The 18,039-nt window shown below is 39.7% G+C and overlaps 1 protein-coding gene across 4 annotated transcripts in view; it reads right to left on the bottom strand.

Moving 5' to 3' along the window:
- Positions 1–1,847: 1,847 nt before the first annotated feature.
- diaph1 (diaphanous related formin 1) overlaps positions 1,848–18,039 on the bottom strand; it is a 74,089-nt gene continuing 57,897 nt past the window's right edge. For 2 of the 4 annotated variants that reach the window (XM_028415456.1, XM_028415454.1), the window contains 10 exons: positions 16,188–16,286; positions 16,008–16,102; positions 15,823–15,924; positions 15,234–15,473; positions 14,949–15,078; positions 14,665–14,789; positions 14,359–14,523; positions 13,880–14,012; positions 9,930–10,019; positions 3,880–4,061 (listed from right to left, as the gene is read on the bottom strand). In XM_028415456.1, the coding sequence (XP_028271257.1) occupies positions 3,880–4,061; positions 9,930–10,019; positions 13,880–14,012; positions 14,359–14,523; positions 14,665–14,789; positions 14,949–15,078; positions 15,234–15,473; positions 15,823–15,924; positions 16,008–16,102; positions 16,188–16,286 (1,361 nt within the window). Of the gene's footprint in view, positions 4,062–5,101; positions 5,146–9,929; positions 10,020–13,879; positions 14,013–14,358; positions 14,524–14,664; positions 14,790–14,948; positions 15,079–15,233; positions 15,474–15,822; positions 15,925–16,007; positions 16,103–16,187; positions 16,287–18,039 lie in introns of all 4 variants that reach the window. The other 2 variants (XM_028415455.1, XM_028415453.1) reach the window with 2 other exon arrangements.

Consider the following 18,039-nt stretch of genomic DNA (forward strand, 5'->3'; position numbering starts at 1 on the left):
AGGCCTCCATTCACAACACACAGGAGAACTTTGAGAAATTTCTGAAATTACTTCCAAAAACAGAACTCATTACTTTCTGCAAACCTCTGTGATGTAGCATGTAACGGTTTGCTCTATTTAAAATGAAAGGAAAGCTGTGTTGCACTTAAATGGCACAATCTCTGGGATTAAAATTAGTAATTAAATTACTGCACTGATTTGGCACAGTTTATCATCCACACTGGCAAACACCGACTTAGCTGACACGTAAAGAAGGTAATAACACTGCTCAGCTGGATTTAAACGCACAATACCACCCCAAAACCAAAGACAAGATTGATGCTTTTCTCTTTCCGTTTTAAACAAAAAGCAGATGCACAGGCTTCAGTCAGAACAAGACACAATGCATAAGAACATCCTGTCAGTGAAATATTTAGGAGATGGAAGTTCAAAGAAATGGATCAACTCACCTTACAAGGTAAATCTGTGAACCAGGGAAATATCCAGCTGTGTTGGCAGAACTGCATCTAGTGGTATAGCACTGCAGAGTGTTTCTGAGGGTTTCCTACAGCATGCCTGCACAACAGGCTGACCACAACAGGGAGAACAGAACAGGAAGTTGTGACAGGTCCAACTTTTCAGTCAGCAGCTGTCAGTCATGCTGATGTCATTAGTAATCATCAGACAGGTGCTCTTCTAACCATCTTCTTCAAACCATTTTATACACAGGGTGTTTCCAAAATCTCTCACATACTCCCTACTGCAGTGAGTTTGAAGTGAGTTTACTGCAGTGCAGTGAGTGTATAATGTGGCCATTGTGAAAACACTTTCGGACCGTTTCAGATACTACCGCCATCTTTTTCTGTCGCCCTTAATTACGTCGCTTTTGTCGTATAAATAAAACATTCCGATTTTTGGCGTCTAAACATGCTACATTGCTAGTAATTATAATTTGTGCTGCCATAGCACAATATATTAAACAAACGTTTTATTACATGACATGCAATTAATAAAACAAACAAACTTAACACATCATGTTACATTAGTCAAACAAATCATTATATTTGTAATATTTGTATGGGTTCAATAAATTGAAAAAAAAAAACAAAAATCTCAATACACATTCAGACAGTCTGAAATGTCCTTCTGCTTCTGATATATTTAACAATGTATAAATATCTTGACTTGTAAAAACCCAACCGACCAGCTATGCTGTGTTGTATAGTTAAGGGACTCCCTGCTGTTCACTATGCTGTCTTGGTAGTTTGTTCACAGCCTCAGCTGTGGCATCCATTTTGAACTGTTATGAGAGTCCAACAGCAATGCAAAAGATAAGTACTCATAAAGAATAAAAATACAGTTGTAATTTACAAAAAGATTGAATAGAATAGAAAATGTGTAGAAATGTGACATGTGGCATTGAAGAATTATTCATGTCAGTAAAAGAAGGGTCAGGACTAAAATAGAGGGGTGACAAAAATAAAGGAAAAGAGCATAAAAAGCACTCACTGTTCTTCACACATTCAGTCACTGTTCAACTTGATCTTTCAAAGGGATTGTGTTAAATATTGGCAATCAATGTAGGAAAATGTCTGTGGAAGCCTTAGAGCCATGGAAAATCCAGAGCCTTCTCTGTTAAAATAATCAGCTCCACTGTTTATGCATTCTTCTGCTGCTTTCTGACCATAAAAATCATATCATTGCAGAGTGCAGTGACTGTGTTATTTTACTGTGCAAAGTGTTTACATGAGAGCGAGGAGGGGAGGAGCAGAGGAGAGAATGAGAAGCAGGAACACATGGAGAAAAACACACTTTCAGCTTGTTACATAAAACATGACCACAGAATGACCCAATCGCACTCATCCAAGTTACTTCAGACATTTTTAATTGGTCGGTGTAACAAACTTGTGACTGTGTGCATTACTGTGTATCCATAAAGCAATCTCAGAAAAAAAGTCAATTCAAATACATTAAAATAATCAACAATAAAAATTCACATAGAAAACAATCTCTTAAAAAAAAAAAGAAAAAACATTTTTAAACAAAAAGAAATAACTCAAATTAGGACAAATATTCCAGTGACATTTTGACATCTCTCTCATCACCAATGTCCTTAACTCACTTTTCAGTATCTGGTCCACACAATCACCTGGTGCTGTTAACATGAAGACAGTATTTATCAGAAAAAAAAACAGCAATTGTGTTTAAATACAGCTATCTTGTGCTTAGGAGCAGGCACAACAGTCTCTATTAGGTTTTGCATCTAATTATTCTCAGATTAAAATGAAGTGCCGTGAATTGAGCAAGAACCGTTTTTTGATAATTAAGTGCCACTTCCTCCAAAGGCATTAGTAATTTGTAGTCATGCCATATCAATGCTGCTAAAGTTGACAGAATATCCTTTGCATTTTGAAATGAGGCATTTCTTTTTCTCAACCACCACCCTTATAAGGCGTTGATCTTGAACCAGCAGGCTTATAAAGAAGTTTACTCAGAGGTCTGAACATCCAGAAACTGGCTGCACGCTACACTTACACGCTTGCATAGGAATAAGTATTGTATGGAGCAGCTGACATCACTGTGCAGGCTTCCTGTCAGATATTACAGCACAACATCATGGCAACATGTCTGCTGATGGCTACTGAATACAAATAGAAGCAAGAAGACCAGACATTCAGAAGCTACTGCTGCTGTTCCGTGGGAGGAAAAGTGGGCGAACAACACACACACGCACACACAGATAGACATCTGAACAAATACACAGACATACTTGTCTCAGCAGTTTTTGGGCAGTTTTCCAGTGTGCTATATCCTCAGCAGAAAGACCACAAAGCTGTTTACAAAACCTAGTATTTATGACAGCATGGTCGGTACTGTACAGTAATTACAGATGGCAATGCACATACACAGGAAAATGATTGTGCACATAAAACTAAATATAGGTGGCTTACTTGATGCTCAAATGTTCTCACACACAAGCTTGTAAACTGCTGTTGCTAGATTTGTATGTTTTATAAAGCTTTTGGTTGTACAACTCTGCTTCTCTCCAGTTTATAAGGGTATCAGGTTTTCTTCCTGTAACTGTTGTGGGCACATGTGGCAACGTGACTTTAAAAAAAGTTTCTATAAATGATCCCTTGTGTGTATAAAAATCAAACTCATGCATGCACATCAGTGAGCTACATCCCTCCACAGTAAAACACACACACAACACAACCCCCCAGGTGAAGGTATTAGATTGGTCCATATGCCTGTCCGGTGCAAACTGTGACTGAACAAAACCTACAAGTGAAATTATAAGACTGGATTTCTATTGGTTGGCACTTGTGCTTTCAATAATATAGGAAATTGTGAATGTTTCCAGTAATATACAGTATATATATATATATATATATATATATATATATATATATATATATATTAAAAAAAACAGAAAATGCGGTATTGGTTGGAACATCCACAGAGACAAGTCTCTGAACCACCTGCAGGATGCAGTGCATTCCAGAAAATCCCAAAATAGGTTTGGGTATAACAGCAAAAGAGAATGAACCCTCCTGAGAAAGTCTTTGGAATAGCCAAAGATGCCTTAATAAATGCAAGTTGAAGGCAAAAAGAAACATGCAAAAATACATATATATATATATATATATGCCGAGAGATGCAATTAAATCTTTGACACTGGCAAAGCTCAAAATGTTATAGTGAGGGACATTCAGGGTTTGAGATTTAGGTGAAACACAATCAACGCTCCTGAAAAGATGTTCCTTCTAAGTCAACGGTCAGATACAGGTGTCTTTCTTCAGTAAAATAATCCAAGTGTGAAGCTGGCCCCTGGAACGCCTAAGACAAATAAATCTGTGCTTTGATGTCACTAACTGTGTAAAAACAAAATCTGGGGGCCTAATTAGATCGAGAGGCAGTCTCAAGTAACTCCTCTAAAGACTCTGCTTCTTCTAGTTTTGGCTCCTCACTTTCCAGCTTTGACTTTTTTGTGGGCAATTTACTGGATGAAGGTGTGTCCTCTTGCATCAACTCTTTAGCCAGGATGTTGGTCACTGCATGACCAGCTCGTCGGTGGTTGGCTGGTGGAAAGACGGACACAGAGTAAGTGACATTTCAAAAAAATTGATGACAGCAAAACAAAGCAGCCATCATACAGACATGAGAGTGTATCCCATTAAATGACATATCTGATGTACATGCAAAAAGGGCATGAAAAAACATGTCACTAAGTAGTGTGTCATCAGTTTTGACTGATAAAAAATGCACTGGATTTTCCATTTCATTCCTATAAACACACACATGCAAAACCCTGACACACAAACTGACAAGCAGTGTATGTATGTGGAATAGTGTGATATCTGGATTTACTGCTAATATCAGATTAAGCTCAAATATCGACTTGATGAAAAGGAGGAGAAGAAAACAAGGAGACATACAGAGGAAGAGAATGTGGGAAAGATGATGAAGGAAGGAGATGAGGCGTGTGCAACTGACATGGGAAGGAAAGGGTGAGACCATGAAGAGAAGGATGATTCATGCTGAGAGAAGATTAAAGAGGCAGGGATGAATGAAAATGAGACGATGAGGCTGAGTGAGAGGAGGAATAAGCTGACAAGAAGTGATAGAGATAAGTACGGTAGTAAAATATATCATGAGGAATAGCTGAGGCAATGAGAGATGAGATGCAAGGAGATGGACAGAGAAACCGTGTGACAAAGTGTGTTCTGAGGATGGTGTTGTTTGTATTTTATTCTACCTGCTTACATCTCTATCTCCCTCCCACACACCAGCAGCAGCCTTGCTTTCTCTCTCTCAGTCCCTCCCTCTATCCTTTAACACACTTCACTCTCCTGTGTGGGAGGACAGCTGCGCAGCAGCGGCCATTTTGAATTATATAGGTCAGTGGGAGATAGTGTTTGTGTGTTTGTTGTATATTCGGAGCTCTTCACCCCTCAAGCAAACATTGCAATATCAGTATTGTTATCAACACAACATTGATGTAATGTTGATTAGAACAGAAGCACACATGCAAATGAACCATGGTAACACACACAACAATTCAAGACTTGTCGCATGGTTCTACTGGCCAAAACAAAAACACAAAAACACACAGATTTACCGAGCAGGTCTCCAGAACTAGCTGTGATAAAGACACAATTGAGTCTGGGGAGAAGAGCAGAAGGAGGATTTGCAGATTTAGGGTGGTGTTATCATCATTCTCAAGCTGTACTTCTTCTTTTTAAGTCTCAGCGGGACTCATCACTACAGACAGCCGAGGCACCAAATTAACACCTTGCACACTTTCCAATGAGAGACACATTTCTCCAGAAATGCCTAAAATACATGGGGACACTTCTCTTTCATACTTCCTCCATACCTATTTCTGTTCTTTTCAGACCTTTCCCCTCCTCATATACTCACTAATTAGATGTTATGCAAATGACCCAAAAAAAATGAGAGAAAGAGTGTGTGTTAGCGTGGGTGTCATTATATGTGTGATGTGCCGAACTTGTCCTAAAAATTCAAACCCTTAGAGAAGAGGTCTTCAAAGACTTCCAGCCCAGCTCCTCTCCTCTCCTCCATTCCCTTGTGAGAAGAGAAGACAAGAGGAGGAAGAGAGCAGGGGATTGGAGACCGGATAAGAGGGATGCTGCATTGGAAGCAGCATGAGGAAAGGATAAAGTTAGACAGGAACCTGCATATTAAAGTGACGGGAGAAAATTCTCAGAAATGTTAAGTGTATTTAAATGTCTGTATTAAAAATTTTAAGAATGAACAGCTTCGGAAATACTGGAATTGGCAAGCTTGCAGTCCTGCTCCCAATTCCAAGTGGGAACATGCTCTCAACCTTAATTTAAAAATAAAGGCAAAACAAATTGGGGTTTGGTACTTTAAGCAAATATTTATCTAAACAGAGTAAATGCCAATATGCCAAGGAAATGTCATTCTCCTAGAGGCACACAAAGCTTTCAGAGGGGGTTCGTCACTTTTGCTGTACTTATTATGGGGACTAATACTCATGACCACAACTATGGTTGAGGAAAGTACAAAGTAACTATGGTTTAAGTAAACCAGGAGCTCATTTAAACATGAAATGCAGTAATGGGAAGGATGGAGTATACATCCCAACTTTGTGTAAGTGCAGTACAAAGTCACAACAGTAGTAATGTGGCCTGACGGCTCCCGCAGCAGGAAATGAGATACTGTGACTGACAAAGACTGCTTTTGGGTCCGTTTACTGATTGTTGTGAGATTGAATGACTGTGTTTGTATAATGGAGGGTGCCCAGTGGCACAAACAGAGTAGTGAAAGGATCATCTGTAAAACATTACGCTACAGGAGACCTAATAATGGCTACCTGATGAGAGAAAGAATCCTTTGTTGTTTGGTATGTGTTGTTGCCCTTATGAAGGGAATATACGAGGATAAGAGAAATAAAAGTAATGAGAGAATTTACAGACAACTGTGTGTGGGGCAGCTGGAAATAAAAGGGTGTCAACTTCTTTGTTGGGGTATATCTGCTCAGAGATTTCACCCTTCTCCTACCTGATGCATTTATCTCTTAGTTTATTGTAAAGAATGTTGATTGCAACAAAATCATAGCCAACATGGTTATAGTGCTACAACTAGGATGATGGTGTATGTACAGATATAGGCTGGACCTCTGTCAGTGACTCAAACTTAGCAGGGACTCATATCACCCTCTGCAGGCTACACATGGTAACACACTGTTGCTCTACATTACAGAACTGTGGGAAAGAGTGACGTCATATAGGACCACTATTGGCTTATGTCTGTGGTTCAGTATTGATGTAAAGGAATGGATTTTTTTTTTAAATCACTGAATGGGCATAACTGGGCACATCTGTGGCTGGCTGTATTGACCGTGTGTGTGACATCATCACTATTTAGGTCATGGCTTGACTGATGATCCTATTGGTAGAATTATCTCTGCTGGGTGCGTCTGTGTGTGTTTGTAAAGATCTGTGATTGGTGGGGGTTGGTGTTTTTGTAAAAGCAGACTGTCTGCAGAGCCAGCGTGTGCCTCTATTGTTGCTAGGCCCTTTATCTTTGTCCCTCTGTTGTGATTGGAACCTTGTGAGCTAGTTGCTACTGTGATTGGCTAATCTAGCAAGGGTCATGACCTAGCAGATGGGTCTATAAAGTGTGTTCAAAGACGTCATTCCACCACTTAAATTGCTTTGAATATATACACAGCAAATTAGCTTAATATGGGCAAATGAACTTATCTGTATTTATGAAAAAGGATGATGAAAACACAGAGCTTATGGCTAATAATAAGAGCTGCGAACCAGTTTGATCACTGTGTAAGGCTGTCTGTCCTGAAATATGTCTGTTTGGTTGCATGTATTGGTATGCAAACGTCCATGTGTGCCTTTGTATTGGCATGTGAGCATCTGGCGTGTGTGTTTAGTTTGCATATGGGGGGCAGACAGCTGAGGATGCTCTATGCAGTCTGCTCATTCTTCACAACTAGCAAACACACACACACACTGTGGGCTTAGTTACAGGTCAAAGGTGAGGGGTGTATACAGCCACCACTGCCTCGTGGCTTCCCATTCAGCCACACTGCTGTGACACAATGAGCATGACAACACACTCAATAGGCCCTCAGTAGTCTTTTAACTCTTAGATTGTGACGTTTGCAGCCACTGCAGCTGTGAGGGGAGGAAAGAAAGACTGGGGGACGTAATGGTCTTTACGTAATGAAGAACTATACATGCACAATAGATATCAAAAGCAAAAGAAAAGAACATAAAAATGTTGCCTGTTACAAGTGTCTATTATTTAGGTTTTAAACTTCTCTATTAAACATAAACTTAATCCACAATATAAGTGTATCAGTGAGGGCAACAACCATCACTCTATCTTTGTTTGTAACAGACTGCCTTTCATTAAACATATCCTAGTATTTACTATATCTTTCCTATCATTTTGCTAAAATAAGTTTTCCTCTTTCCCATATTGAATATGGGACACCCTTAACATAGACTGATATTATACCTTTTCATATTTTTCATGTCCACAGTAGAGTGCAAAGATGTCTGCTTTTGTTGACACAAACATTATGTAGTAACACTCTAGAGGCACTCTAGAGGCTAGATGAATGTTTGTATATATGACTCAACCGACAAGTTAACAACATAGGTGGAGAAAAATGTCAACAAAACTAAGGAAAAAACAAAACATAGCATGGATTCACATCGTCAAAATTAAAAACCCAAATGGAAAACCCTCTTTGGCAAAAGAAAAACAAAAAATGACTACTGGTAGTTAGTGCATGAGACAGGGAGGAGGCACTTAACAGGAATGTGATACATACTGTAGAAGCACTTACTTGTTCCTACACTTTCCCACCACATATAAGTATGTGCTGGGAGGAAAGCTTTTTCTCTTTCACACACATGTTCAGGTATTTCCTGTTAGAGTGTGTGGTGGCCAAACAGTACTATGGATGACTGAATGAGCCCTCAAGTGGGCCCCATTTTTCTCCCCTATTCCTGCTCCTCCCTCTCTCTCCATTTTCCATTCTCACTTTTGTCTCAGTTTAGTGATGATGAGACTGGGCTGTTTGTTATTTAAGAGAGTTTGCTGCCTTGTGTGATTAAGAGGACAAATAAGGACTCCTGGCTATATCCTAGGTTTTACTGTGGTGCTCAATGAGACCTAACATGCTATTGAAAGGTATTTAGAGATGGAAATAAAATTAAAAAGAATCAGACAAAAAAGTATAAATGTACACATATAAACAGTTTAAGTTTTTAAATGTAAATGATAAACAATGGATGGATTTCACTTACAGTGAACAGTCAAGAGACTCATATTGTGACATATACAGACCTATTGTGTGAATTGGGATATGGTATATTAGTATAAAAATGTCTGAAACAGTTTGAGGATTACAAAAGGAAAGAAAGGAGTTTAGTGTACCCTCTTGCTCTGAGCTATTCCACTCACAGCACCGCTTCACATCTGGCTTCTATTGACAGAGGGATTGGGTTGCACACACACTCTTCCACATCCTTTCTTATGTGCGAATTCTGAACCCACACAAGAGTGCATGTGAATAAACACACACTCTCTCTCTCTCTCTCGCGCTGTTGATGGGCACTGGACCTTTTCCCACTCACATGGTTACACATGAGTTGCCTAACACAGGAATCATGTTACAAAGTTACTGTCCTCACACTTTCTTTTACAATGGTCCTATATTATCCACAAAATGAGCCACGTGCATAAGACTATGATCATAAAATGAAAATATTGTGATTAGGGTTATTTATTGTTTTCTCTATAATGATCTGTCTGACATTTTTTTTTTCCAAGAAAGTTTACTCTGCCAGTTAATACTTAAAAACTAAGTGACCAAAGCATATTTGTCGAGTGGATATGGACCTCAACAGTTCTTATTTTCTTCATACTTTTAGCCAGTCATTATACCTTTTGTGCATTGTCCACTTAGTGAACTCAACTTTCCCAACCTTTCTGCCCACACACTGGCTCATCATTCTACATTCATATTCTTCTTATGTTTTCCTATAGCACAGCCGCACCCTCATCAGTTGTTCCTCTCTTAAGTATCCTACACTACACTACACTACACTACACACCCTCCCTCTTCTTTTGTTGTTGTGCCAGCCTTTGATGGCACTGGCTTTGCCCTTGTAACCATGGGCAGGGAATATTACCACAGCCTCTGAGCCATGAAACAGATGGAGCAGAGACAGGGGGACATAAACAAATCTGTTGTTGTGTACTGACAGAAACATAGAGACAGAATCAAAGAGGGAGCAGGTACAAGTGAATCTCATATGCTACACGTGCTTCTATGTATAAAATAAGCTGAAGCCTGTAAATCAGGTGAGACATGAAACTTTGAAACATGTACATGTTGAAGATTTACTGTGCTACTTGTGTGTAAATACCTGCTTGCCGTGGGCCTCTCTTTCTCCTGAAAGCAGCGCCGGACTGCAGCGCCTCCAACAGGCCATCCATGATACCAGTTTCATCACCCTCTGTAAACAACACCAAAACACAATGTTAGCAACACATCAACAGTACATTAAATCAATTTGTGGATTGCAGTTCTATTTATGTCACACACACCCTATTATCATTACCACCCTATTATTTTACAACCCCCTGAAAATCTTTTCTTTCTCAACAACAGGGGAGTAATTGGTGGTTTTACTAAATTCTCTATTCCTGTTTAGGTTACATCAACACGTGGGAAGAAGGGTTATTTACCAGCCACATGGCAACTGGTAAGTTACATTAACCCAGATAGGCATTGACCTGGTTCAGCTATGGTCACTGAACCTTCAGCAAGATACCCGCTGAAACACAACCACACTGAAAAGACACACCCACTGAAAGCAAATCCACATAAACATTAAAGTATTGAAGAAGAAATGTGCAATTGTGTCTTATAGGTAAAAGAGTATTGACTGGAAATTAACCTTGTATCCATGTAAGTTTACAGGCTCACTTTGTATGTAGCCTATGATTGTGTGTTTGCATTGCTCAAAGGACTGTGGGCCAAAACCAGTGGGGTACACAGCTTCACAGGCAACTTTCAGTGGCACAACTCAGCACTCAGGCAGATGGTGTTAATTATATCTAGTTGAACCTGAATAGACACAGAGACGTCTGGGAAAAGGGCAGTAGGGTTGGGGGTTAAAGGTTTATGTCGTCACCTTCCCCACCCCCAAACATAAATACCCTGCGCATGTGCGGACACACACACACAGTATTTAATCCTGCTATAAGACATGCAGCAGATGGCTTGTGGTCTTGCCTGTCACGTCAGAGAAAGTCTCTCTCACACAAGCCTTACACGGCTCAAATACACCCCTCATTGTCCATGTCCTGGAACTGCACAAACAGAGAGAATGATGAGGCCATGATTTTCTTCTTCAGGGGAAACACATCTGGCACATTTCCATTTACGCTAATCACATGGCTGGCTTAAACCGCTGGTGCTAGCACACAAACACACAAACCTATTTGTGAAAATGTACTGGAGGCTGTACAGAGGAGAAACAATGACCTAGCTGTGTACAAAACATGCTTATTATTGACTAGGAGAACACCCAACTAAATCTGGAAAGTCCTAGGGCCTGTGCCCTCTATACTATTATACTTACAGTTCTTTAGTGTTTTTGTGTGAGTTTTGCCAAAAGCAACACTATTCAATAGAGCCATGTGCATTCATGTGCTCCTGTTTTTTTGTGGATCTTGGTATTTTTAGCCATAATTGCAAATACAACTATGACATGGCCTTAAAAACTGTGCTGAGCAGGTTTAACAGTGGTATGGTAAGGTTTAACAATGTGAACACCCATTTCTTTTGTGCATGATCTAAACAGCAAGATACTGACTAAAGCTCATAAGAACATAAGATGAATTAATTAGTGTGGTAGCATTAGACCATGAGCTCTTAAAGATGTCCATTCGGATCCGATCTAGAGTGTGTACACACATTTCCCACACATGTATGGCACAGCTTTTTTCTCTTTTTTCTCTACCAATAGCACCCCAAGTGGCTGTTCACACTAAAACAGATGAACTGAAACATTTGCAGAGGATAGTTGTAACAACATACAAAATAGAAATAGTATATCAAACAAAGTAACAAGTGAAGTTAGGAACAACTTTTATTTTGCTAATGTGACTTAATTGTGTGCTTCTTTCACAGTCACCTGGGGTGAGACATCAGGCCAGCCAGGCTTATCCCATTTCATCCTCTCTCATAGCCTCCGCCTTTCTCCTTTCCTCCTCTTACCCCTCATCTTAAGAGACAACAACACAGTCTAATCCCCAACTGAGCATCTGCTGCCCTACTCTTCTACTTCTCCTCCCTTCCCCCACACTACTTCATCATTTGCTCTTTGAGTGGAGCATGAGCACTCCTTGTGGCAGTTCCCATATCTGCATCTGTGAGTGTAAGCCACAGAAGCACACACCCTTTACTGCATATATATATAACACCCACAGAGCCTAACACAATCTTTTACAGACAGCACTGACACCTAGCTGTAGAAACAAGAAATATTCTCCTTACAGTGAGCTTTGGCATATGGACAAAGGTGGGTTCATGACAGTCAGAGGTGGATTTCTCATTTGTAGAGCAGATTGTATTTATCAGATAAAGTTAGAGCAAACAGATGGCAATTGAAAACTTTTGGGTGTGGCATCCTAGGGTAGTTTAATATCCTGAATCCTATACTCCTATATATAATTTTATGAGACGATAAAACCAAGCAAAAACCAATTAATAATTACATTATCAATATGTAACAAGTAACAATTTACAAAGAATCTCAGAAGAATGGGTTTTTCACAATAACGACCATCACATGCTTAGAAGAACACGTGCAAAGTGAAACTTCACTAAGAGAGTCTGTCTGACTCACAGAGGAATGACAAGGCCTCAAACTGCAAACACACACTGACCTTTCAAGGCTTAACCAACAACTGTGCTTTTATACACACAGAGACAGAAAGTGAGAAAAAACATTTGCGAGATAGTATAGGTATGCAGGCAGATACGTGAAAAATTCAAACGAAAAAAACAAAACCAGGAACATGTCAGTGTGCAAAAGAGCAGCTGCTGAAAAACAACCACTGTGTACAAACTTTTGTGGGAGTTATAAACAAATCCAGAACAAAGACCAGGTGTGAGTGCATGCTGGATTTGTGTGTGGTTAAATTCAAATATGGGGGGTGTTGAATGACTCCAGGCTGCAGGGGCAGTCAAATATGCCACCTGTATGTAAATGATCTCTAGCCCACTAATGCACACATATACACACACACCAATCTTTGAAGCACTATAATGTTCCTTTTGTGCATGACTCTAGAGGCTGAAATTGAAATTTGACTACTTTACTTTCTACCACAAATGCTCTTTACTTTTAACACAGAGGAAAGATATTCCAAGTGGAGCCTGTAAGTGCCCTTTGCAGAACTTACATAGGAAAGAGAGAAAAGAGAAAGAGAAAGAGAAAAAAGGGAGTGATTGAATAGAGAGCAAGAAAGAGAGAAGAGGTGAAGCCAGATGGAACATAGACTACTGAAAGAAAAGGCCAAAAGACCTTTTTGTAAGAGTTTAACAAAATACACACACACACACACAGAGAGAGAGAGAGAGAGAGAGAGAACACACACTACACATCAACACAATGTTTCTCCTACAAGGGACACAGCACAACATAAACATTTGCAGGAAAAAAGATTTTGTAGCACAAACATACACGTGGCATGCAGTGAGGCTGTAACTAATTTTAACTGTGAAACTGCAGAGTCTCTGGAGAAACAAACTGGAGCCAGAGAGAGGAGGAATGTACTGAAAGTAGGTCACAGTCTGTGAGACGGGGGAAAAAAGCATCTCTCCCTGAATATGTGTCTACAAGGCAGGATTTCAGTTATTACTCTGTGTGTGCTTGTGTGTAGAGATGAGAGAGTAAGAATGGGTGTGTGTTACAAAGGACAATATGCTACTAGCAGTTTCCAAAGTATAACAGGCTCTCATTGAAGAGTGGAGACATGTTTTTGCTGATAAAGAGCTTTAGGAGTCATTTCAATTCAGTTTCAATCCCCTGATCACCAGAGGAGTGAAAAGAGGTCAGGCAGTTCCATGTATACACCATACTTGTCCTCACTTTCTGTGGAGCTTCATTGTTACTTGTAAACTCAAAACAGGTCATCAATATTAGATTAACTCTGGTCTATAAATACTGATAGGCTGTTTTTTCCCCACACATACACACACGCACACACAGACACACACAAATATTCCACAGAAGTGTGGACTCTGACTGCCCCCAACAGGAACATGACAGAAATACAAAGTCAGAGATGAGAGAATTGTGACCTGCGTTGATGTCAAGGAGCTGGCTCCTCTTGAGTTTCTCCTCTTTCTCCTTTTCTGCCTTTTCACGAGCCAGCTTGGCCCTCTTGATCTTCTCCTCTGCCTCCTTCCTTTTCTGGTTGTCTTTTACCGCTTGCTAGAAAGGGAAGAACAATAACTTAGTGTTGAAAGTATGAAATAGTTTTTTTAAATAAAAAGAGTAGTAGGCAGTTGTAACTAGCAAAACCAGTTGTCTCATGTTGGACCCCTCCCAAATGGCACATTGTGAGCTGATGTATAAAATAAAAATAGACTGAAGTCACTCTCTTTCATTATTATGTCAATATGAACAGGTGTACGGGCACCTGCTGTTGCTCATCCCGGTTTACCGTTTGTTTTTCATTTACCACATTTTGTCTCAACAGCATTTTTTTGTGAGTGGTCAGAAGCAGACCTTTCTTTACATCAACAGAACTTGACTTTGTTCATTGATGCACACACACCTGGAACATGTTTTTAAAGTTGTTGAGGTCCCCAAATAATTCCTCTACGGATATTTTTCTTGGGTCAAAGACAAAATAGTCTCCCAGATCAGAGTATTGCTTCTCCATATTCTTATGCATTAGATCCAGCTTCTCGTACTGTTCATGGGCGTGGCTCACAAAACTGTGAAGACACGGAGTTAAGGTATCCATAATTGTTTAAACAAGAAACAAAGATGCCAAATGACATTACAAAAATGTTTGATGGAGTGTGTATAAAAATAGACATATTTAGGCAAATGACAATAACTGTAAAAATAAGGATATAGACATCTTCTCCACAAATAGGTCATTTTCATTTTGTGAAGGAGGGAAGGTTTCCAGATCTTTCTGCAGGTTTTTGATCTGACGGCCCATCAGTTCCAGGTGCTTCTGAATCGTCTCTGCAGAAACTGCCATGAGAAAAGAAACAAGTTAACAAAACAAAGCTTAATAAGCACATTAGGAAGAGAATTGATCTGCAGTTTCATTACTCAAAACTATCTGAGCATACTGGATCAAGAAGATAGAACTATACAGAAAGATAGATTAGAATTGTGATTTTTATGTACCTCTACTGGCCTTTTCAACGTGAATGAGTTCATCAGAAAAGCTCATGACCTCAGGATACTGCTCCTGGCACACATCAGCAAGGAAATGGAGCAGTGTCTGTTTCAGATCAGCTGATTTGGTGTCACGCAGCTGAGTGGAAGAAGAATTGATTTTTTTTTTAAAGGCAATCAATAAAAGGCTATTTATTCAACATCTGTGTTGCAACCAGTCTGACAATGGATTTTGGATAATGGCTACATTCAGGTTTTATTCAGGTTTGGTTATGTGACCACACTTCAATTCACCTTGCATAGATACGATATGGAGAAGCCGAATGCCATGCCATTTCGGGAACCAGCATTCATGTAGTTTCCAACAAGGAGGATTATCTGCAGCAGCTTGGAGAAGGTCTCGCTTTTAATAAGCTCCTCACAAGCTGCTGTCACAGACACCACATCTGGCTTGATGTTGTTCAGTTGCTCCTCAAACTGTAGCTTGAAGAGGATGGCCTGAAGACGAGGTGTCAGTCGCTTCACAGTTGACATCTGGAGAAACGAAAGAGGATAGGGAATTTTAGCCACATTACTGGTATGCTTATGCCCATATGGAGGAGAGTATAACAGTGAGTGTAAGTGTGTGCGTGTGCAGAGTAGTGGGACTAGTATAATAGTAAAGGAAGTCCATTACCCACAGTTTAACAAAGCCATCTCTGTGTGAGGATATTCTGTGTCTAATACACTGACAGTGATGATTATCTCAAGATTTTCTACACCTTATTTGACATCACATCAGTCACGTGCCAGTCACGTTTGCTGATAGTCATCTCTACATCCATACACATTTTTTACAAGACAAAAGTCTAGGCGTTTCCATTGTGTGTTTTACTCTCCTTACCACTACTCCAAATTGTTCAGACTCAGCCAAGTCATCATATTCATCCTTCATCTCTCCCAGGATACTCAGCTGCTCTGATGCTGGCAGTTGTTTGATGAGGTTCTAAATGGCAAAAAGAGGAAAATACATGTGACTGATTGAACAAATGCACACTAACAACACTAGGACAGATCTGAACTCATTACCTGAACCATGGACTCTGTGAGTATCTTCTCATTGACCTGCAGGATGGCATTTTTGATCTCTTCATAAGGAAGTCGGAATGATCCCAAGAAAATAGCTGTATAAGCAGACATAATGCTTAAACGTCAGCTAAAGAGTTTTGCAAATATTCTTAAAAACAATGATACGGTCTCTGGACTCACAGAGGTTTTGAGCACTCTTGGCGTCAAGAATCTTCAGCTCCTTCACCTTCTTCTTTTGTAGCTGCTTTTTTTCATCTCCACCGTCCTGTTCCTTTTTAGCTGACAAGAGAAAAAAAAGGAGAGGAAAAAAAGTTAGACTGTCAGAAAACACATTCATATCCTTCTGAATGTACAATGACAGGTACAAAGAATTAAATATTGTTGTAAAGGACAGCAGTAACATCTCCCTAACAGAGACATGTGGATTGGAGGGGTGGATGGGCCTCTGTGATAGCTATAAAAACTGACAGACTTGGCACAGCCTTTCCTTTTTTTACCCTCTCCCAACTGTATGGTGTCATGAAGGTGTTGGGATTATTGTATCATTGGCCTTGGGTAAGAATAAACCCATATGAAATGGCTGTAACACTGGAGGAAATATGTCCCTGGTGTGTGGGCTTTTTAAACGTGGACAGTCATTTTCTAGCTGTAAGGCATTTAAAGTTTGGGTTGAGCCTAGTGCATGTACATATAAACTTCATTTCACCGCACACACTCACACTAGAGAGCAACATTTTATGTTAAGCTGTTCTGACAAGGTCAGGATTGTGACTGTAAGGATGTGTCATAGTGTGCAATAGATGAGAATTAGGACTGAAAGATGAACAATCACATGGGGTCGAACACATAACAGCAGACTGGACCCCGGCACATTACAACTAAGGTCAGCAGAGCTCTGGATGTCACAGTTGTTCACTTTATTCTGTCAAGATACTTCATGTTTATTCAACTGTGTTTTTATATTAAAATAAATTATATGTAGCCTGGGTCAGACTGGAACAAGCATTGTTGCAAACTTTGATTAGGACTTGTAACTTACAGGCCTATTCTTTTCATCAAAAAAATTCTGTAGAAAACAAAGGTCTCTGTTCCTTATCCCTTCCTAAATTTGTGTAAGATAAACACTGAATCATCATGACCTTCATCAATGACTTCTCCAGCTTCTGGTTTAGATTTGTACTAAAACACATGTCAGACTTATTAGCCTCTTTCTGCCTTAGCCTTGTCTCATGTTTGTAAAGACCAGACGGGAAAATGATACAAGAAGAAATGGATAAAAGCCTATAGTACTGATGGTAGTACATGTACAGTTAGTGTATGCTCCTTTGTCACTGTCTGAGATAAAAATCTATATCAGTCCCTGCACCTGTTTCCCACTGCCTGGTGATGAGCTCATGTAATAGAATCAGAAGCTGATAGCAAGTGTTACTTATTTATTGTCACCTGCAGATCGACTTAAAGACATAATTTCCTCACTTCCACAGTCATTACTCCATGTTTCACTGTAGTCAAGTTTATTAGAAAATGGTCTCATCCAAGAAGCAGCACAGACTAAGTTTTCTTTAGACATCCATTACAGCATACCACTTCATGAGTTCATCTGTCCACTTGTCCATATTGTCCATTCAAACAGTGCTTTGTCTCATTGTGGGTTGCCAATCAGTCAGACACACTGTAAACAAACCCTGGCTCCTAATGCGTTGCTCATCTCCTCATTTAGCCATTCATGTAGAAGACACACACAGAACACTCGGTCTGTTTTCTGCAGCCTTAATAAGTCCCATTGTTTCAGTATGCTGCAGTATTATGACACCTCCTTCTAAATCTTCTCGCATTTTTGTCTAAAGTTTTCATCTGCACTGTTTCATGTTTTAATAGTTTGCATTTTATTATTTGTGTGAATCTAATACAATTGTTCGGCCCACACTCCCTGCAGAGCAGGAAACCAAAACAGGAAGTCAACCTCTACATGCACATACAGGATAGGAAAATCCTCAGAGCATCTAAGAGGATGCAACAAAAATATCTTTGC

Source organism: Parambassis ranga, chromosome 10 (genome assembly GCF_900634625.1).
Source record: "Parambassis ranga chromosome 10, fParRan2.1, whole genome shotgun sequence".
In the NCBI taxonomy this organism is placed as follows: Eukaryota; Metazoa; Chordata; class Actinopteri; family Ambassidae; genus Parambassis; species Parambassis ranga.